Raw genomic sequence first — 22945 nt, 5'->3', positions numbered from 1 at the left:
AAAGGAGCAGCTGTGGATGATGACAGTCTGTGTACTGTGCTACAGAATAGGTTTGCGCTCTGTAGTGATCGATCATGAGCACAACACAGAATATAGTGTGAGGGAAGAAGATGGGTTATATACATTCAATAGAATCTAAACCGCAAATCCAAACAGAATGGCAAAAATGTTAGAAACATATGTTTATTGATATGCATTAAAATCAATGTCTATCTATATATTTTGTGGGGGAGTAGGCTAGGGTGGGTTCGCATCCGCACAGTTTCCATCTTCTGCCCAAGAAACTGGACAGGAGACGGTAACCGGCAGTCGTTTTTCAAACCTATTCATTTGAATGGGTTTGCAAAGTGTCCACCTGTGAGCATTTCATGGTCTCTGTGGTTAGACCAGGTTTCTTTTTGTTTTAACTGGACATGCAGGACTTTGTGTTCGGTTAACAAAACCAAAACACGGTTTTGCCACAGAGACCACAAAATGCTCACCGGTGGACACGGTTGGAAACCTGAAAGCGGACATCGGGGTGCACCTGTGAACCTGCCCTTAGTGGTAGCAGCAGCAGACCAGACCCAGACAGTCAGAGACAGACACACAAGAATCTGGTATAAGAAGGTTTTACCCTGTGCGTTTATTTTTCAAAAACTGGCAGAAACAAAAACAGGCCTTAATGTCAGGCAAAACCAAAACCTGCTCGGCTAACTAAACACAGGAACACTAACTATACATGGGGCTCGCTCCAGCCACACAAAAAAACAAGACAGAGGCTGTGATCAGACAGGTCTCTCACCAGAGGTCAGGTTGTAATGCCAGGGCCCAGCACCTCCTCTCTCCCCCAGGAGCTGCTCAGGGCTAGGCAGGGTTTTATAGGCCTGTAATGAGGCCCAGCTCACACCTGTGCGGAGAGCGCCTTCCTGCAGTAGGACAAGAAGTGGTTAATCGCACAGGTGAGGTAATATTCTGATACAGCCCGGGGTTACCCAGCACACATACCTGAGGGAGATACAGCGGCCTAACAGAACTCTCCCTGTCACCATCTCACAGTATGTATATACATATATACAGTATATATATTGGGGCATGTTGGGAGTTGTAGTCCCTCAGCAGCTACCGAACATGCTAGCACTCTGCAGTTATCAATAGTGAGCACAGCATAAGACAGACTATAGGCTGACTGAAGAAGAGGGGTTTTATATCTGACTATATACATGACTACTAGGGAGCATGCTGGGAGTTGTGGTACCTCAGCAGCTACAGGATATGTTCACACTATGTAGTTATGAATAGTGACCACTGACTATAGTGTGAATGAAGGAGGGAAGTTCTATATGTGAGGACTATATGTGACTGACATGCTGGGCGTTGTGGTACCTCAGCAGCCACAGGATATGTTCACACTATGTAGTTATGAATAGTGACCACTGACTATAGTGTGAATGAAGGAGGGAAGTTCTATATGTGAGGACTATATGTGACTAACATGCTGGGAGTTGCGGTACCTCAGCAGCCACAGGTATACGCGCTGCCCCTCACACAGCTCTGCTCTCAGTCACCTCAGCAGGCTCCGCCTTCTCCTCCTCCTCCCGCCTTATTCTGCGCTGCCGGGCAGCGGGCCAGGAATTCCTCCGTTAGCCAATCAGGGAGCGGAGAAGGGCGCAGAGGGGCGGGGTTTCGCCGCTTCCCATTTTTTTCCCCCTCTTCTTTCAAGCCCGAGAATTCGGGAGTGGGGCGGTGACGTAGCCGTAGTTTCACGGGATCGCGGACATACAGCAACAACAACACACCGTGCGAGGGGCCCTGAGCCGGGCACTGCTGTGTGTGGCCACCGGGCCTGCTCCGGAGACTGGGGGACCCTGCAGTGCCCGTCATCGGGGGGGAAGGGGGAGCAGCCTGTGCCAGGTTAGATCCCGGGCGGTGCCAGCGTTGTCAGCAAGATGGTGTCGTGGATGATCTCTAAGGCCGTGGTGTAAGTCATCCTGATGATTGTATGATATCCAATATGTCATCTGTGCGATCCCTGCTAGATTACCTATCGATCTGTGTCCATAGCCATTGGGATGTATATGTGGATATAGATAGATTTATTTATGTGTGTGTGTATATATGTACATTGTATGTGTGTGTGTATATATATATATATGTGTGTATGTATATATATATATATATATACATCACCATACCTCCCCTATACATATCCAGGACATCTATGAATCCCGATGGTTCCTCTATATAAAATCTACATATTACAAATGTGACTGTTATTACAATTCTGTTTAGCCTTGTTCACATTGGTTGGGCCTACACAGGGAAGCCAGATGTTAGATTCTGAGGTTATTTGTGGACCGACCAGTTCTTGTGAGACTACAACTCCCAGCAGGCCATAGTGGCCTTGTTGCATCCCAAGATGATGGAAACTTCTGCCGCCGGGTGACGTCATTGGGAATCAGGAGTTCACTTGCAGTTTCCGATAACTAACATGGGGGATCTGTTCACATTCGCTTGAAATTTGCAGAAAGTGGTTTTATGCTTCTCAAGTTGCGCCCGGGTTGGTTTCGGACTCTGGTTTGCTTTGGAAGTGACATGATATGGAATAATGGGTTGTGTCTGATCGGTGGAGGTGTCAACGCTTTGGACGCTCCTAGATTGTGGGGGCGCGACTGTCACATTTCATTCATCTTTATAGGATTGCTTTATATGGTAGCATACTGTACTCTGTGCCCCTAAATGGTGGGTACAAGGACCCCCCTTTAATAAGATCCTTTTAGCCATCCTGTGGTTAGGGGGTACATTTTCTTATTGAGTAACTTGGTAATGGGCACCAATTTGTGGCACTGAAGCTGTTGGGAAACTACAACTCCCAGCATGCTGTTGTAGTTACATAACATCTGAAGGATGACAAGTGGGAAGAAGGTCTCATGTTATGTAAGATGCTTCTTTCCGTCCCTCTAAGTGTACATGCCCAGCCTGTTGTGACACTACAACTCCCAGCATGACCGTTGTGGATGAGATGATGAGCTGGGCCTCTGTATGTACAAGTTGTTGCTGATTTTGATTCTTATTTTCTTTTCTTGTTTTGAGGTTTGACATGTTGTACATAACAGAGGGTGGAAGTTTATACAATGTATTGCTTCTTATGTAACTCATAGGGTTCTGTGTGTCAGGACTGAGATGCTCAAAATTTAACCCTTGTGCACCTGTGAAACAGGTCAGAAGATCATATTAGAGGGGTCTGGGAGCAGAGACCGCGGCTGAATAAACTTAATGCCTACTCCATTCAAGGATGAGCAGCTCTAACTTCTTAAAGCGGATTCCCATCACGGAAAGTTCCATTGGATAGGTGATAAATTGCAGATTATTAGGGGTCTGGTCACACAGGGGTTTGGCAGCATTCATTTTGGTGGCCGCATCAGAGGTGGTCAAGAGCTGTACCTTGGCTGTCCCCGGCACTCCCATTGAAATGACTGTTGTAACAATAACCACATTTCCTCTGATCCTGTAAGACTGGGGGTCTGAGTGTACAGAACCCCGCTGATTTGTAGGTTATCCTCTATCCTGTGTATAGGGGATAACCTCCCCAGATAAGAAAACAGCTTTAGGCTAACGCCTCATGTGGCGTCCCGCAGCAAAAAAGCACTGTAGCAAAAACCGCATCGGCAACGCATCGCAGTTTTTCCCCATGGTGCTTTAGAGAGAAAGTTCACATAAGTTTTCTCTGAAGACTTTATTCCAATTATATATATGGGTGTTTCCGTAGATATAATCGACATTCTACGATTTCCAAAACCGCAACAGTTTTGTAGATCGCAGCGTAGTTTTTATTGCAAAATGTTCATGGGATTTGCACTTTGCCCGACTGTAAAATGATCTTTCCTGCAGTGTTTACGCCACATGGGGTTGTACCAAAATAGACTTTTATGGCATTATATCCACAGGTGTATGAGTGAACCCATCTCCACCTGTCAGGCTGACAGCGTTGGTCTGGTATACTTTATAGATCCGTCGCACATTTGGCTATGTAGGACCAAACCCCAACTGCTAGCACCCAGAAGTCAATGTGTTCATACATTTCTAGGAGGAATAACAGAGGAACGACAATGCAGAGTTCTAGGAAAAGATGTATATTCTAGTAGAATGCAGGAACCTACTGAAGAGGACATGACAGATCTTTTGTAACTTTATGCTGAGACCCTTTTGATTATGTCATCTTTAGGCCCATTCACACGGAGTAAACGCGCGTGTATTTTGGCAAAATACACATGTAAAAATAAGACTCCCATTGACTTCAATGACATATTACACATGTATTTTGATGTGTTTCTTTACACGTGTAAAAAAAAGTCATTGAAGTCAATGGGAGTCTTATTTTTACCAAAATACATGAGCGTTTACTCTGTGTGAACGGGCCCTTAGACTTCTTTACCTCTTTGCCCCCCTCCCCACTGATTTTTACATCTGTGTAACTTACCAGAAAATTGCTTCAAGCTGGCCATGGACACGACAAACGCACAATGTTAAAAGCGTTGACTCATTTCATGGTCATGTTCTTTATCTATGATCATTTGATGGATGGTGACTTTGTAATTTAGATAATTGTTGTGAGATTGGCAGATTACTATGGCCGATCCCCATTACCCCATAATGACCCTGTATGTGGCTTTTAGTCTGTCGTATTCCTGCTGTTTTGTTGTATTCCTTTGCATATCAACATTTGCATTGTATTATTTTTTATTTTTTTGGAGCTTTTCATTGCAGAATTTGTAAATCTACAATAACTCTACTGGGAGGAATTTACTAACACACCTATGCTAGTTTTCTGGGTGTGAAGGTAGTGCATCTTTGGCGCACAATGCTTTTAATAACTCAGATACATCTCACGCCAGCAGAAGGTATGGATTAAGACTGAAGCAGGAAACTACTTCAACTTATGTACATTTTTTTTGTAATTTTTTAATTAATTTATTTATTTAAAAAAAAACCTGTGTCACCTTCACCACTCTCTCAATAACGGGGTGTAGTGAAAGCGTGCAGGTTAGGCCCTCCTAGGTTTACCATAATGTAGAAGAGAAATCTTGCATAACTGAAGTGCACCCGATGGAGCGCGTTCCTCATTTATGAGGAGGTGTGCGCTTCGTCTGATATATTGGGCGCACCCTCCATCAGCTCCAGGGCCATGAAGCCTGGCATTAGTTAGGTCAGTATTCATAAATTTGTCCCATTATTCTTGGTGTTGCTGTGTACTGTACTTGATTGTAAGTTGCTTAACACTTCAATGGGAATTCAGTAAGACTGACAATTCTTTAGACAGTCTTAAGTCATTCTCTGACAATCACAAGACAGACTAGAATCAGGCCCGGTTCACATCTGCATTTGGGTTTCCGTTCGGGGAGTCTGCTTGGGGACCCCCCTGACAGGAACCTAATCTGCATTAAAAAGTGGTTACCTTAGGAAACCGGCAGACCCCATAGACTATAATTGGGTCTGTGTGGTTTCCACTCTGTTTCCATACAAAAAATGCTGAGTGAAAAGTGCTGCTTGTAGGATTTTACTCTCCGCAAATTTCATGTGGAAAGAGGAACAGAATGGCCTGAACGCAGATGTGAACCCGGGACTAACTAAGAAGCTCTGGCCTTTTAGTAACTCTTGCACATACTGATACACCTAAACTCAAATCTATGGCAGTCAAGATCTGGCTTGTGTTATAGTAAATCTGGCAGACCTGGGCATCCGTGCCCTGCTCTGCCCACATGCCATTGTTTGTTATCAGTGTGTCGAGTTGAGACACATTTTTGGCCACTTTTTAGGTGCATTCCAGATGGTAAATCTGAGTCTTTGTATACAATACAGTGTGCCTTCCATGTGACAGCGCTGCTAGGTTTAATAATGTGCTGCCAGCCTGACTTTGTCCACCAGCATTTCAGTTTAAGAAACACCCGATGGGCCCAAATACAGTCAGTGGGGTTCCTATGGGTCCGTTCATGTCTGTCATTGTCATGATCTGGTTATGTTTATGTCCTCCAATAGACCAGAAAAACGAACAAAAAAAACTGCAGTGAATGTAACGAAAATAGCATTTTGGGGGGAAGGGGGCAACACGGTGGCTCAGTGGTTAGCACTGCAGCCCTGCAGCGCTGGAGTCCCGGGTTCGAATCCCACCAGGAACAACATCTGCAAGGAGTTTGTATGTTCTCCCCGTGTTTGTGTTGATTTCCTCCCATTCTACAAAGACATACTGATAGGAAATAAAATGTACATTGTGATCCCTATATGGGGCTTACCATCTACATAAAAAAAAGGAAAATAGCATTTTGGGGGTACGTTACAATAAAATATAATACTATTTTCAACCCTAACCAAAGAGCTGAGTATGTTAACACCAAAATAATGGATGTCCGCGGAGGTAGATATGAGGATGGGTTTCATAAAACACCAATAGAAAGGAATCTTTGTGACATTTTGCTAATTTTTTCCCTGTCTGTTTCATCCTCTGTTTTCCTATAATCAATTTCTCTAGGTTCACACCTGCGTTCGGGTTTCTCCAATCGCACCCCCAGAACGGAAACCTAATCTGCTTAAAAAAGAGGTTACCTCCAGAAACCCATGGACCCCATAGACTATAATGGGGACTTCCGGGTTTCTGTCCAAAAAGGGTAAAAAATGTGATTAGAAAAGCGCTGCTTGCAGGACTTGAATGGGAATCCCCAGGCGAACATCGCATGCAGGTGTGAACGTAGCCTTAGAAAGTCATTCTGAGGTCACAAATCTTATCTTATGTAACCTAAAGGGTTTGAGCTTGTTTATATAACTGAGAACAGTCAGTATCCGTCTTACTTATGTTATCCCGTTGCGGCCGTGCCCTGTATCCACCCTAATGTTATATTTGGACACGATGACTGTACACACTGCAGGGTTCATTGACCTTGGGGTTTATATATACTGCAAGTAAGTGGCAAATAATTGTGTAATATTGTATATATTGTGTACCTATATAGTGGACTTGAACAGGTGCACGCCGGATTATAGAGCGTTCGCTGCTAGCTCTTTGCAGCTGACATGTAGTGAGAACTAGGAGTGATATAGGGCAGTGAAATACTTTGGATGGTGTTAGTAGTTACCAGCTTAAGAATAGATCGCTGATATTTTTGGGAACTATTCGTTACTGTGAATTTAGGTCAAAGTGGATGTGTCTTTGGGGTCACACGCTTGTCAAAGGGGTGTTCCTGTCACTAGGATAGACCATCACTTTATGATGGTCTATCTGAATCCATAGAACACATTGGGGCAAATTCATCGTTCCCTCTGCACCAGTTTTCTGATATTCAGGTGCATGTTTGGTTCAAGACCCTTTCTTCTGCCAAATATGCACCTCAAGCCCAGATCTACACCTTACCTGCCATGTTGTGTTTTCTTTTGTAAGTTACAATAGTGCGGTTCACATCTGCGTTCGGTATTTCCTCCATGGGGTCCACTTGGGGCTCCCTGAATGGAAAACTATACGCATTAAAAAGCGGTTAGCTACAAAAACCACACAGATCCCATAGACTATAATGGAGTCCATGTGGTTTCCGTGCAGTGTTCGCACAATTGGCGCAGCGAGAAAAGTACTGCAATCATATTTTGTGTGGAAACCACATGGACCCCATTATAGTCTATGGGGTCTGCGTGTTTTCCTTAGGGTATGTTCACACGGCGGAATTTGCATTCCGCGGGTGAACACTTCCGCGCGGCTAGCCGCGACGGGATGCGGTGCACTGCAGAAAAATGGGCCTAATCTGGATGGTTCCTTGCGCTGTGGATGCTGTGGTTGAGTCAGCCACGGAATCCATGGCAAGATAGGGAAGCTCACTTCTTTTTTCCACTGACCGGAAGTTAATAGGAGCTGGATTTTGAGGCAATTTCCGTGTCGAAATCTGGTCCAAATAACTCTGTGTGAACATACCCTTAGGTAACCGCTTTTTAATGAGTATAGGATCTCCAAGTGGACTCCATGAACAGAATACCGAACGCTAATGTGAACTGGGCCTAAGTGATGTAGATTTCCATTTTGGTGTAAGGATGGCAGACACCCGTATGAAAAGGTCACAGCCTCTTCATAAATCGCTCAGCCCCTGCATCAGTCGGACCATTTATCAAGACTGGTGTACGATACGCCAGTCTTTAATACATTTTCCCCTTTGGGTGCATTCACACTGAGTAAACGCTAGCTTATTTTGTAGAGTAAAATTACACTTGTAAATTTTGCTATCCCATTGACTTCAATGACATTTTACAGGCGTATTTTTTACAGGCGTATTTTTTACAGGCGTATTTTTACACTTGTAAAAAAATATCATTGAAGTCAATGGGATAGCAAAATTTACAAGTGTAATTTTACTCTACAAAATAAGCTAGCGTTTACTCAGTGTGAATGCACCCTTCGATTGCAATGTGGCTATTGACATGCATTGGATGCAAAATGGCCATCGAAACCCCCCCCCCCCTCCCCCCACACAGAGTTTTGTCTGTTTTTAATGCACCCTTTCATCCAGGGTCGTGTGAACACAGCCTAAAGCGGAGATATTGAACATTGTATTTTATCTCCAAATATATTAGACATTTTCATGAATATCATTATACGGTACAGTAACCTAGGGCTGTGTTTCTGGGCCATGTGGTGTCCATGATTCATGAAAAAAATAGGACATGCTCTGTTTCTTCACGGCCTGTTTCTTGGATCCGATTTGCCCATAGAGGTAAATGTGTCCATGATGCAAATGGATGTCACGAAGCTAAATGGGTCAAATGGGTGAATAGAGTATTAGCGCGTATGATGTTCTATATAGTCCAGTACATTGCAATTTTTTTTCTTTACTTTTGCTAGTGTATGGCTGGTGTGTGTCCAGAAGAATGATGCTGTAGGGCCCCTAAATGATGTATAGTGTACTAGCCCGCTGTAAACCCATCTACTATACATATTTTATAAGCCTTTAGCTTTCTGCAGACAACAAACCTCAATCCATTCACTTTACTGCAATCCGCTCCTAGTGAGCCCGGCCTCTTATTCTTGTACTTCTCCCCCTCCTCTGTTCAGTCATCCTAGAAGTGCTTCCAAGGATCCCATGTCAAAAGTTCAAGTTTCCAAAGCCTTATTGACTGGGGAATAAATTTTTAGTGAAGGCCGCTCACTTGTTAAGTGACAGTATCTTCTGGCTGAGTTCACAGCACAAATATACTGAATAGATCTTATGTGACAGGGACAACTTTTACCCTACATAAACCTCTTAAAATAAATTATATATATATATATATATATATATATATATATATATATATAGTGATCCAGCAGTGTTGGAGTCCTGGGTTCAAATCCTGCCAAGGACAACATTTGCCAAGGAATTTATATGTTCTCCTTGTGTTTGCGTGGGTTTCCTCCCATACTCCAAAGACATACTGAGAGGGACAAATGTAGATTGTGAGCCCTATATGCCCTACTACATTGAAAATAAATAAATAATATGGCAGGCTTTCTTATCTTGTTTGTTTTTCTGGTAACTTTCTCTGCCCCGGCTCACCTGGGTTATGTACTGTTTATTTAGCAATGGTCTGTGGTATTCTGCAAGCACAAACCTGCTCAGCTATGCAAACACTGACTACAATAATCCTCCGCTCAGACTTGTGTTACATATCTGATGTTTTTCTTAGGATTCGACTAGTAACAAAGTATTATATAAGGTCCAGGTTTCAACTTGTTTTTTTTTTATTTTTATTTAAAGGGGTACTCTGGTAGCTTCAAGTTATCCCCAATTCACTGATCTTGAGAACAGAGGTCTCCTTTGGCTGGAGTCGCAGGTTGCTTTTGTGTTACATCTGTATGGAACTGCTGGCGAGAGTCCGAGCACCATCTCCAGCAGTCTCATAGAAGTATATGAAGCTTTAATAAGCATGTGCTTGGGTAAAGGATAGCTTGAAGAATATGGCGGCACGTATAGGAAGCCAATAGACTACTGTAGAGAGCGGCTTGTACTTTTACAGACTCGGGTTACTTATATCCGTAAACGGGAACAGTTCTGATAAAGACTGTATACAGTTAAAGGGGTTTACCAAGTTTTGAAGTTATCCCCTATTGATGGGATAAGGGATAACACCTCCGGTTCTCCCATCCCGATGGAGCGGCAGGCTGAGCATGCTCCCTGCTTCCTCATTCTATGAGAGTGCCCAAAAAAGCAGAACTCTGTGCTATGCCATCTTCGGTGCTCACATATAGAATAAATGGAGTAACAGGTCACAAGCTCAGCCTGACACTTCATCAGGATGGAAGAAACGGAGCCCCCTTTGTGGAATCATGGGGGTTCAATCCATCGGTTCTGCTGGGTTCCTAATATAGTTCTGTTATTCATATAATGAAGTTTTTGTATAGCGGGTGTTTGAAATGGGAAGCTCAGTGTCCATTTATAACTCAGCCCATTGAGCAGCTGTGCTAACTCTAACAGATCCGCTCTTTGTAGCAGATGATATAAAGTGTCCGGGGCAGCTGGCAGGAGTGGCATCTAGACCATACGTGTCTTAATCATGTCTGTTTATCCTCAAGATATGCTTTCAAAATCTATTCTGGTAGATCAATGGCAATGTTTAAAGTCCTATATAGACATAGCATTGTGGCTTTATGTGTTACAATAGTCTGTTATGCTCCAGTTATCATAGACTTTCGGACCCAGTTAGGCAACTCCAGAATCCAGAAAATGCGACATGGCGTACACAAGCAGCGGATTTCTAGACGCATTGTCTACCTTGCTTAAAAAATACAAGATCAAACATATTATGGCATCCAGCGTAGAAGTAGAAACTTTTCTTATAAAGGATTTTTCTGGCTTTCAGAGTGATGACCTACCTGGAATAGGTTTTGCAGCTCAGTTCTATTCACTTGAATGGGGCTGAACTACACACAGACCACATGACTATGAAACGTGACGCCACATTGGCTGTAATGTGGAAGCGCCCTTCAAGTAGCAATGCTGATGCCTCAGATTGGGTTCCAGTTGTCGCCCCCCCCCCCCCCATGGATGAAATATCCCAATGACCAGTCACCCCCAGAAAACCCCTATAAATTAAACATGACTATAAGTACATAGCACTACATCTCTACTCATTATGTCCAAGTGAATGGAGTCTTTGCATGTGAAGGCAACTCTTTGTCACGTCTTGGACATGTGGTATTACTCCCTTCTTTCTAATAAGGCCGTAGTCACACTCCGTACTCATATCCTGGGCATGCAGAGACCTATAAGCTAATTATATAACTCGCTGCTATGAGATTTAATAAGCTCTTGTAGAAGAAACTCCCTTTACTGGAATGTGTCCTTACTGCTTTGTGTTTTGTGAGTCTTACATATGCCTCGTAAGAAAAGACAAGAGCCCAACAACACAAATGTGTCACTTTGTTTTCCGTGTTGTAATATTTATGATATTGGACAAGTGCATTGCGCATTTCTCTTGGGGTTGCTTCACATGTGGTAAATGGTGGTGGTGCGGAAGAAAAAAAATTCAGTGCTCTATATTGCAAACTGCGCCCAGGGCCTGTATCTTAGCCATTTATGCTCAGTTGCATGCCGTATTCCCTTAAGCATTCATCTTCACCATATGACTGCACACATCGCTATATGCTAGTATATAGAAAGCCTTCTGCATAAGGTCTTAAAGGTTTGTATCTGCTTCTTAGCTGAGTGTAGGACACAAGGCTTTGTGCGGGTTTTCTGACTCTGTAAACTGTAACAAACTCATTCATGGACTGTATACAAAGACATTCTCTTCCATCTGGATAAGAGCTGTCTCCTATTAACCAAATGAAGTTCTTTCTAGATTCTTGCTTCTTGTCCGTACAGAGCAGAGTAATGATTGTCTGGTTGGCATGCCCTTGCAGCGTTGGAAGGGTACCCCTACTCATTGGCCAGGGCTTTGAACCCCAAAATAGATGACCACAGGGGGTTGTCTGGTATGGTTTGTACACCTCTCACACAAAGGTGTATCCAAACTTTGACTGGTATTGTAAGTGACTCTCCAACTGGTTCTCATCAGTGAGAACCAATCTCCCTCATCCTCAAGCATTCTCTTAAAGGGATTCTACCATTAAAATCACATTTTTTTTTCTCGATAACACGTAGGAATAGCCTTAAGAAAGGCTATTCTTCTCCTACCTTTAGATGTCTTCTCTGCACCGCCATTCGGTAGAAATCCCGCTTTTCATGTGTATGCAAATGAGTTCCCCAATGCTACGAGAGAAGTCTCTAGCGCCGCCTCCATCTTCTTCAGGAACGGCCTCTTTGCGCGTCTTCTTCTGGAGCTGGGTTCGAACTTCTAGGCCTCAGGCAGAGCCAACAACGCATGCCCACAGGCCACAAGAAAATGGCTGCTTACTTACTGTGTTATCGAGGAAAAAATGCAATTTTAATGGTAGAATCCCTTTAAAGCAAACAAAAATTTTAAACAATATGAGCGCTGATGCACAAAGTATGTTAGTTTTATGGGTTAAAAAAGGACCTGTCACCAGGTCTGGAAAAACCCAATGACATACATGATCTGTTGGGTGTTGTCACCCTGGATATTTTGTTTATCCAAATCCATTTGGCCATTGCAACGATATAAGCGCTGTTATAGCTGATACGCGTTAGAGTATGTTAGTCAAATGGGTGGTAATACTGCATGGCATACAGAGACTCCACCCCCAGAGAAACCACAGAGTTGCCGCCCACTTGGCTAATAGAGGCTAATTTGCATCAACACTAACAGGGCTATATCTTTGGAATGGTTGAATAAACAAAACGCCTAAATGCTCAGGGTGGCAGAGCCTATTATATATGTCCTTGGACTTCTCAGACCTGGTGATAGGTCCTCTTTCAGTTCTGTACTTATATAGGGCCTTGTCATTTTAGTGGGAGAAGCAACATCACTCTCTGGGTTAATACTTTGCAAGTATCTCATAGATGTCCTTGTATTCTGATAGCGGAATACCTGCAATTGCTGCCCCCGCCAGGGACTGAGCTTTAACAGTATATATCTTATAAAAAGTGTCCCTAAACCCACGGTCTACTTTATATCACTTTGATGTGATGAGCGTAATCCACAGTTGCTTGTAAGCAGCTATGTCATGATGCGGAGAAGCCGACTGTAGTCCTCTTCAATGGGATTAGTAATAGGAGCCGACAAGTCTCGTTCACTGTCTACAAAGGGGATCTCTGGCCTGTGTGTGTACGATGTACGGAAGATGACCGTGGCGTGACTTGGCAGCACCTTATGACTTCTTGCGGTGACTGCACTTTTCCCAGCAAATTTCCTCCTGTCACTTTTACATTTCTCCTTAAGGAATATCACATTGTGTGACCAAACTGATGCATGCGTTTTTAGCTTGACTCATCCCTCGGCATTGAGATTTGTTTATTTTGTCAGAGGAATATTTCCAGATGTACGTGGGTGTGAACATGTGGAAACTAGAAAGTGATGTAACTCTCCTGCTAATATCAGCCATTCTTCTTAATTGTTGGGTTATATGGGGGGCATAGTAATAAGATTAATGTCATCAGCCTACAGTCTAGGGCTGGGCGACTCATTGAGTTAAAGGGTAAGTGTACGATCACTATTATAGGTTATTGTATATGGGGTTTGCTGTAATTTTTGTAATATACTTGTATTATTGTGGATTCTACGAAATCATGAATGTTACATGTAAGAGATGTAATAAAGCATAGTAAAAGACAACAAGAATATAAGGAAATTTATGCAAGTCTGGATTGAACCCAATGTCAGCTCAATGATGCCCCAAAGTATAGAGGCAAATCACAGGTGAGAACCAGGTGGGCGTCTGCATTCAGGGGGTTGGCCGGCATGGCATATTCTCAACATGTTATAGTATTTTACCTATCCCCCATTCTTAATGTGTAGAACTGTCCAGAAACTGCATGTACACATTTGTGTTGGTCACTGGTTTGGAATTTGACCTTATACTTTGTATCAGACGGTACCAAAACATTCTAGAAAGCTTAAAGCAAAGCTAAGACAGGGAACAGAGCTAGACTGAAGTGACAGAGTCATCGAGAAGTAACTGTAACCCTTTACAATGCAATACATTCTTAACATAATGTACTTACTTTTAGCAGAGAACAGGTTCTATAGTCCTCCCTAGCAGTGTTGTTAAAGAGATCCGTCTCATATATTATTTTTTATTATTATAATTTATTTTGCTTACTTATATAGCGCCATCACATTCCGCAGCGCTTTTACAGACATTGACAGTCACTGACCCATATAGGGCTCACAATCTATTCCCTATTAGTATGTCTTTGGCGCGTGGGAGGAAACCCATACAAACATGGGGAAAACATACAAACTCCTTGTAGATGTTGTCCTAGGCAGAATTTGAACCCAGGACTCCAGCACTGCAAAGCTGCAATGCTAACCACTGAGTCACCATGCTGATATAGCAAGTGCTGGGGGGGGGGGTTCACATCATATAGCTATATCTCCAGTTTTACCACCAAAAAGTGCATATTTCTAAACTAGTGATTACTTAGCTTCTGTTATAGCCTGAGCTGCAGTATTGGTACCATATGAAAGCTGAGAGTTTTCGCTTTCAAAAGACACCAGAAGCCATATTCTTATCAGTGCTGCTAATAAAGACTATGTAGGGACATAAAAGGGGATTGTAGCAGAAAATTCTAGGAAGAATATGGTAAGTGAATAGGAAAAGGTGGAATACAGTTATTTCCTAAAATAGACATATGAAGAGAACTCATGGGTTGTCTATAAAGGGCTATTCCTAACCCAGTGTTTATGGCTATATGCAAAGGACCATTTCTGGGCCCAGCCTGTTTTGAAAAGTGAATGGAGAGGGGCCGCACAAGTCCGCATCTATTCATTCTCCTGTAAAGAAGCTACAGAAAGAGCTAATGCTCTATAAGATGGGAATACCCCTTTAATGAAGGAACGCCTTTAGCTATTTTGTATGGTTTGAAGTTGCATTACATGATTAGATTGCTTTCCACAGTTAAATGAAAGGGTAAATTCTCCCCGATCGGATGAAAATTTCTGTAACTTACTCTTGAGATGTTTCGCTTTTATATTTCTAAACATCAAAAAAGCCCCTCCTGCCATTGTGTGCTGAGAGAATCTTCTCTACAATGGCCTGAGTCCCACTAATCTAACATTTCTGTCTCATCCTGTTGATAGGCCATACATCTATCTCAGTACTAGGGACACCCCTTTAGAAGTGCTAATGGTGCCGAAAAACATGTGAGCTAGATGGATCATTGAAAAGTTTCCCATGTGGGATCTGTGACTCTGTGTATAATGTAATCCCTAGACCCTAAACAATAGACACATAATAAAGGGAGCCTAGGGCCACAAAGACGGCCCCCAAGGACCTCCAGATGCCCCCCAGTGATCTACGCCTGCTCCAATGTCTGTTTTTGTTTCTTGGATTAGAGACACCAATGATCATCACCCGTTCTAGTTGGAGAAATGAACATTCAAGGCTTCCTCGAGACTTCTTTTCCCAATGAGCTCGGATCAACCACTTAGCCGGGAGCTTGTAGCTCTCAAGTGATTTCAGCCTGTACTGCAAAGTGCTGTCAGTATCTTCCTCTAAGCTAAGACTTGTCAGTCATATAGTATGAGCACTTTCTATAGGGAAATGCAGGGAATTGAAAGGTGGCAAGTGGTTTTCTGTTTTGACCATTGGGACTGGAGAAGTGGTGTTAAGTGTACTTGGCTGTTTTCTTAAAGGGGTTTTCTGGTACTACAAAGCTCAGTGCAAGACATTGTATAGTGGCTGTTCTTAGTATTGCACCTCAGCCCCACTCATTTGAAGGGGACTAAGCTGCCGAAGGACCATGTAACCAATGCCTTTAATGTCACTGGCCTGAGAAAGCCCAATATCATAGTCCCAGGTGAACCTTTAATCTCCCATAAAAGTGAATGGAGACGGTCAGGGTTATTGGTGCCATTAGTTTTGGCATTGGGATCGCTGCATTGACAGAGAGGCCAGTCTTTCGTCTTGGCATCGCTGGGTGGTGAGGAACGCCCCCCCCCCCCCCCCCCCCGCCCCTTCCCCTGACAGTACAAGGCTATTAAGGTGTACCGTCAGGTGGGATTCTTCATAGCCCAGCGATGATGCTGAGGGGTAAGGCCAGCCCTACTGACAAGGCAGTGATATCGGTTCCCTTCTTTTGAAGGAGGAGTCTTGGTCTTGATGATACGGCCCCCACAGAGCTCTGATCTTGGCATCATCCAGTCTGTCTGGGATTGCATGAACAGACAGAAGGATTGGAGCAAGTCTACATCCACAGAAGATCTGTGCTTGGTTCTCCAAGATGGTGGGAACAACCTTCCTGCCGAGTTTCTTCAGAACTCTCGACAACTGTACCAAGGAGAATTGATGGAAGGCAAAGGGCAAGGGTCACACCAAATATCGATGGGATTTGGAGTTCTCTTTTGTTCATTTTCTTAACTGACAGAAATAAACAAACTAAAAGAAATAACCCTTCTATTTTTTCAATGCCTAAAACTTTTGCATGACACTATATATTATAAATATTTAATTTTAGTTAGAATTTTTTTCCCCTTTAACTTCTACCCTGGTTCTGTTTATATAAATACATGAAATGAAGCTTTACGGTATAAGGAGTAATTTCAAAGGAGATTACAAAATTGGTGTGAAATCCATCGGAGTGTAAAGCGAAGAAAATGTCTCCAAATAAGTGCAGATTACAGTGGTGCGTTGTGCTGGTTTGTGTTGAGCCACCATGTGACATGTCTAGACTTTCAGTGACAAATTCCATCTGTCCAGTGAAATTACAGTACAGGCCTGGGAAACACAGTCAGACATAGTCTGAGCTTTCTCGTTTTTGTGAGATGTCAAGTTAATAATAGTTTTGTTTCACCTTTTTTTTTTTTTTTTAAACTTGTTCATAACTGCAGAAGTGTTGTACAAGGCCATGTTCACACGAGTCATGGCTTCCCTTTATAATGGAAGCCATCGCATCCATCAAACAATGGAACCAGATGGTGGCCAACAGACCCCATTGACTCATCATTGGGTCACTCTGTGGGAATCCGTCTAGGTTTGTCATTATCACGGCAAGAATAGTGATGTCCTTGTTGTCAAAAGTTGTGCAATTGGCAGCGCCCAACTGATGGTTGTACTGCAAGTGTGAACAAGGGTTAGAGTCACTGCTTTCGAAGGTTAGTATACTGTAATAAAGCCAGCGATTGTTTCATTGCTTACCTGTCAGGTAGTTAGAGGTGATTTGTCTGTTGTGTATTTTACTATTAGGCCCTAGGGCTATTCTTCATTCTTCTTGATGTTTAGGATAAGTTTAAGCTACATTCAAACAAGGAATTTTAGGTTCAATAACTGCCTCAGATCCCTCTTCATTTTCCGTCACCCCTTCCCCGCTCCCCACAGTAGAATGCCAAAGAAGAGCGAATGAGCCCAATATTGGTGAGTCTCCTGCTGCAGACTCTGCTGCGAAATCTGCAATGGACTATTGTATTCAGTCAGGGAGAAATCTGCTGCTGATTTTGGGGTGGAATCAGTCTTCATATCTGCAACAGATTGCAGAACAATCTTTATTAACAGATTGTACTTTCTTTTAGCAGATAGGAATGTCGGTTCTGTATTCACCCTCTATTGCCAGTATATCGGCTGAGACTCCTGACTCTCATATGCTACCAATATTGGAGCTCTAGCCATAACAAAAAAAATCAGTAGTTAAAGAGGACCTTTCATGTCCTCGGACACGTGCGGTTTTATATACCGCTAGAAAGCTTTCAGTATGCTGAATACAGTGCACTGTTGGCTTTCCCATTATATGCTCCGGGCTGAAGACATTGGTGCCGTTATAACAGCACTGATCTCTTCCCACTGCCAGAAGGACGTTCCTGACAGTCTAGCTGGACTGTGTGGAATGCCCCCCCTAACAATACTTGGCCATAGCCCTGTACTGTCAGAGGGGGCGTTCCTTATCAGTAATGACTCTGAGCTGTGAGGAACGCCCTCTCTGACAGTACAGTGCTATGGCCGAGTACTTTCGGTGGGGAGGAGTGCGTTTCACACAGCTCAGATAGACTGTCAGGAATGTCCTTCTGACAGAGGACTGAGATTGTTGCCGTTATAACAGCACAGATATCTCTAGCCCCAGGTCACATAACGGGAAAACCAATAGTGCACTGTATTCAGCGCACTGTTGGTTCACTAATGGTATATAAAACTGTATGTGCCCGAGGACATGAAAAATCCTCTTTAAATCCAAAGCAGGAATGCTGTGGGTTGATCAGTAAGGGGTCGACACCAGCCTTGGGACCGATCAGCTATACAGAGCACCCATCATATATACAGTTCAGGGCCGGAAGTAGAAATCTCCGTATACTGTATCACAGCCTGATGACGCTCGCCTGCTATACTGCAGACTGAGCTTTTTGCTTCTGGCCCTATGTTGTGTATGGGACAGGCATTGGAAGCACCTTTGTACAGCTGATTGGTCCGGGGGCTGGGTGTCTACCTCATACTGATCAGATATTTGTGGTCTATCCTGAGGAAAGGCCATAAAAAAATAAGACTTTAAGTGCCAGGTAATGGCTATACCTAGAAATCTTAGGTTTGCACCTATCTTTCATTTATTTATTTTCCGAGCTGAACCCAACCGATGGCACCTCTGTGCTCTTTGTGTATCGGTCTGGCTTCCATAGCGGGACATAAAACATACAGTACTTTTCTGTTTGGCACAGGGAGAAACGCGGTGTCAAAACTGACGTCCTGGATGCCAGAAATGATCTCATTTAATATGAGAATAATGTGTTCAGTCCTGGAATCATTTTCCCTCTTGTGTTTCCATCCCGGCTCATCCCGGTCCTGCTGTCAGATCCAGGCTGTCAGTGGCGGTCGGGTTTACGGAGACAGCCATGCACAATGAACTATGCTGTTTCCATAACTACCATAGAAATAAATGGAGTTACGTTTAGCACCGTGAGCTCGGCTATTTCCATAATCCCATCAGGGGTGTGTTGGGACAGGGTTTGGGGGGATCAGTTTTAGAGAGAAATGCATTTGCCTGCAACTGTTGGATATTTATGGCTTATCATGTGGATGTGCCATAAATGTCGATCATGGCACAACTGTATATGGTTTGGCATCTATACTCTTTGGCTTATAGCTTTTTGTAGTGGCACCCCATCATAGGTCAGGAAATCCTGTCGACCATCCAATGTCTATGGGGACATCTTGACTATGTAATGTAATAACGTGGATTTTTCTGTCACTTGTGACCAAGCCCGATCCTTTGTTTCACTGGACGTGTCTGGCACCAGCTCTAGTTAGTAAGCATGTAGGCTCAGACAGGAGGAGGCTGATCCCAGTGTGAATAATTTATAACCGAGGTGGGTAAAGTGCATTTGCGCAAGTCAAAACTGGATTATGAATTGGACTAAGACCGACTTCACATGACTGTATTCGGTATGTGACGTATAGACCATATGCCCTGAGCAGGGTGATCTACCTCTAGTCTTCTATGATGCTGGGAGTCCTGGTCTCCGCACTGGACTAATGTACTATAACCATGTTTTCAGTATGGAACAGTAGTCCCACAGGTGACCCCATTATACTCTATAGGGTCCGTGTTCTTTTATTGCTCACTGCTTTTTAATACGTTCGGTATTTCGTTCCCCATGCGGACTCCCCGAACGGATTACCGAACGCAGATCTGAACCAGGCCTAAGGGTACTCTGAATACTGTGCATTGATACTGTGTATCATTCCTTCGTACCCTTCAAGTAGTTAGTGAAATATTTCTAGTACCCAACATGGGGACCAACAGGGCTTTAATGAAGTGTTATACGGGGAAATGCGAAGTTTTCTTTTATTGTGTTTTAGGGCGGTGTAGATATTTCACCTTCTTCAAAATGCTGCCGGGTTTATGATGATAATGTGAAATATCTGGAAAAGAAGCGCGGCGTCTTCCGAGCAGTCGTCTCACAGCATTGCCACGTAGCATCTCAGTTTTTGTCTGTAATCTCAGCCTATTATGTAGTCTGGGTGAAAGAGATATATCTAAGTTTTATTCTTTTACCAGTAGCTTTTATATCCATTAGAAAAGATATTCTCATGAGTGTGCTGGACCCCAGAAGCTGAATATTGCTTTATTGGAAAGTCTTCCAGTCGTGCTTTGTTATTGATGAGCATTATATGTTCTTAATTCACGACTAGGCATTTATTACATTGGTTTTGGACCTTGTATTTTTAAAGGGTTCTCCAGCTCTTCGATATTGATTTCCTATTCTGACCTGCTACAATACCTGTGCTAGCCACTGCTAAAAGCATGAATCTGTGCCTAGTAAATATTGATGGACATGCAGTCCTCCCTGGGGCGCCATGGTGTCCTCATTCTTGTGATTGGCAGGGTTGCCTAGAGTCAGACCCCTACCGCTCTGAGCTTTATGGACTATTGTAGTCATAGGTCATCAGTTTTGTAAAATCCATAACATTTTTAAAGTAGATAAAGAAGATAACCCCAGTCTGTATCTTATATAAAGGCATATGAATGTCATTGAAGGGCTCCGTTCTCTATTAGCCAGAATGCTGACATTATATGGATGGCTATTTAATGTCCAGACTTGGTGAATTCAAGAATAATGCATGACACTGCACACTTAATGCACTACAGCATCAAATGCATGGTGTGCCCATAGATTAAACTGGGTAGAATATTTCACAACTATGATAACTAGTCACAGAACAGGTTGAGCACTCTCCTCCCTCCTGGACCCTGTCTCCTTACTGTCAATATAGGGCTGCCATCACCAATCGTCTTGCACCTAGAGATAAGGGCACCCTTAGCTAAGGGGGGAGTTAATATATGCTTTTATTTGTACAGTGAGCCCCCAGAATGAATTCAATGGCATATGCGCATTTCTCTCTCCCCATTAAAATAAATATGCACTCTGGTCTAATGGTGGAGTTTGGAGAATCAACTGTTCATTTCTTAAAGGGAACGTTCACCAACTCCAACTCTTTTCATCCTACAACAGGTGTCGCTTCACTGAATCCAGTGCAGTTGGAATTTCTTCTCTAGCCCCTACCATTCCCAAGCAATCATTCCTGTTGGGTTGAGCACATTTATACCGTCTACTGTTAGGTGGGTGGTCTCAGACTATCTGCTCCAGTCTTGGTCCACCCATTTCACAGCCTAACTAAGTGCACTGATTGCTCAGGAACGGTGAGTGCTAAATAAAAAAAATCAGTGGAACAACACCTATTGAAAGGGTTGGAGTTGCTGGAGGTGGTGAAAGGTCCTTGTAGGGGACAAATGGCCGTTCATATGATCACTCATCCCCATAGAGTTTGCATTTTGTTGGCAGCATGTATCCTGTTTACTCAGGGAGATTCAAAGAATCAACACTTGAGTAGATATCTGTCCCCTGTTTACATGGGCCTATGGTTGTGAAAACACTTTTTGGGTCATACTGGGGGACTATGGATCTGAAAAGTAACACGACATAAATAGATAACCAAAATACATTTTTTGTCATTTTATTATTCCATTCAATCATTCCAATAATCTCAAGGAACACCATATTCTTCTGAACTAAAGAATTGTTCCCTTATGATTTTCTGTACACTTTAAATTTTTTATTTTCAGCCTTTTTAATATCGGTGACGGTACAAAGCCAAGGCCTTACATGACTGGTGAAACAAATGAGATGTCAAGTATCTGGAGAAAGCTTGCTGCTGCTCAAGCAGTCTCGGTTTATACTTGTGGTAGTAAAAGAAGGACAACCGCTTCATAACAAGTCACCCAAAATGGAATTGAATGTCTTAAGGGTTGAGATTTGCCATATAGCAAATTCCATTTTGAGTACATAATAGCGCACAGCGACTCTGTTTTAAGGGCTATGAATTTGTCCCCTCATAATAACATAGGGCATAGTAGTAATCTAGAAAGAAGTAATGGGCCTTTACTTCCAAAAAAGTTAAAAGTAAAATAAATTGATTTGCTGGATCAGCACACTGAAATTGAAAATCTCGTTTTATTACTTTCTGCGTATAATTTGATACATTTCCATGTGTCTTTTTTTCCCCCCAGAGTCTACTAGCATGAAGGACTCTTAGCAGCGATTGGATATCTAAGCAGTATATTCCTTCCAACCCCGCATTATTGGAGACTGTAATCTACCTGTTCAGAGAGACAAATCTATGAAACTTTCACTTTTTTTCGTTTAATGTATCTATGATGAAAACTGTAGTGGTTTATCCTATACAAGCGTACATCTCCATGATAACAGACAACAAACAAACCCTGCGTAGTCTGAGCCTTCAGTAGTAATCCTCCTACTTCTATCTCGTATTGTACCCTACGTATGTCTTGTAGGATAGTTAAGTACAGGACAGGTAGTATTACTGCAGGGTCTGACTACATAAAGTTTGTTTGCTGTCCGTTACCATGGAAATGGATGTCTGAATAGAAATTGTAGACCCAAAACAATAGGACTTTTTGCAAATAGTCTTCATGAAAAGATTCTTAGTTTTTCATTTTAGATACCTCAAGGCACTACAACGTATTTGGCGCTCTTGGTGGACATACTGGGGAGAGTTTGTTTAAAGGGCCAAAAAAATCTTCTTTAAAAATAAATAAGTAAATAAAAGTTAATGCTATTAATGGGTTAATAAGTAAGCACAAATACCTTTAGCAGTGATTTTTGGTTTTCTCTGGGAGCTTCTGGCATCCTCTGCATTTGTTTACATGGTGTAGCTTCCTGCTGTGTTAGCTTACAACTACCATGATGCATTAAACTCCCTCCCTCTCACTGACTCCCTCACACCCCCTTTCTGTCTCCCTAGCTATCCCGCCCACTACTAACCCTTTCCAACTAACTCAGTTCACCCCACCATACTTACCTGTCTTCGTGTGCAGACTTCCTTCTGTGGGGGCGGCTC

General features: G+C 42.9%; 1 protein-coding gene across 1 annotated transcript in view; it reads left to right on the top strand.

Annotated features, from left to right (window-relative positions):
- Positions 1-1686: 1686 nt before the first annotated feature.
- Positions 1687-22945, top strand: part of REEP3 (receptor accessory protein 3) — a 116200-nt gene continuing 94941 nt past the window's right edge. Inside the window, exon 1 of the mRNA XM_075257580.1 lies at positions 1687-1960. Within this exon, the coding sequence (XP_075113681.1) occupies positions 1929-1960 (32 nt within the window). The 5' untranslated portion in view covers positions 1687-1928. The remainder of the gene's footprint in view (positions 1961-22945) is intronic.

The sequence above is a fragment of the Leptodactylus fuscus genome, chromosome 10 (assembly GCF_031893055.1).
Source record: "Leptodactylus fuscus isolate aLepFus1 chromosome 10, aLepFus1.hap2, whole genome shotgun sequence".
NCBI lineage: Eukaryota > Metazoa > Chordata > Amphibia > Anura > Leptodactylidae > Leptodactylus > Leptodactylus fuscus.
Note: the sequence above shows the minus strand (reverse complement) of the source record. Positions and strands in the feature narration are given on the sequence as shown.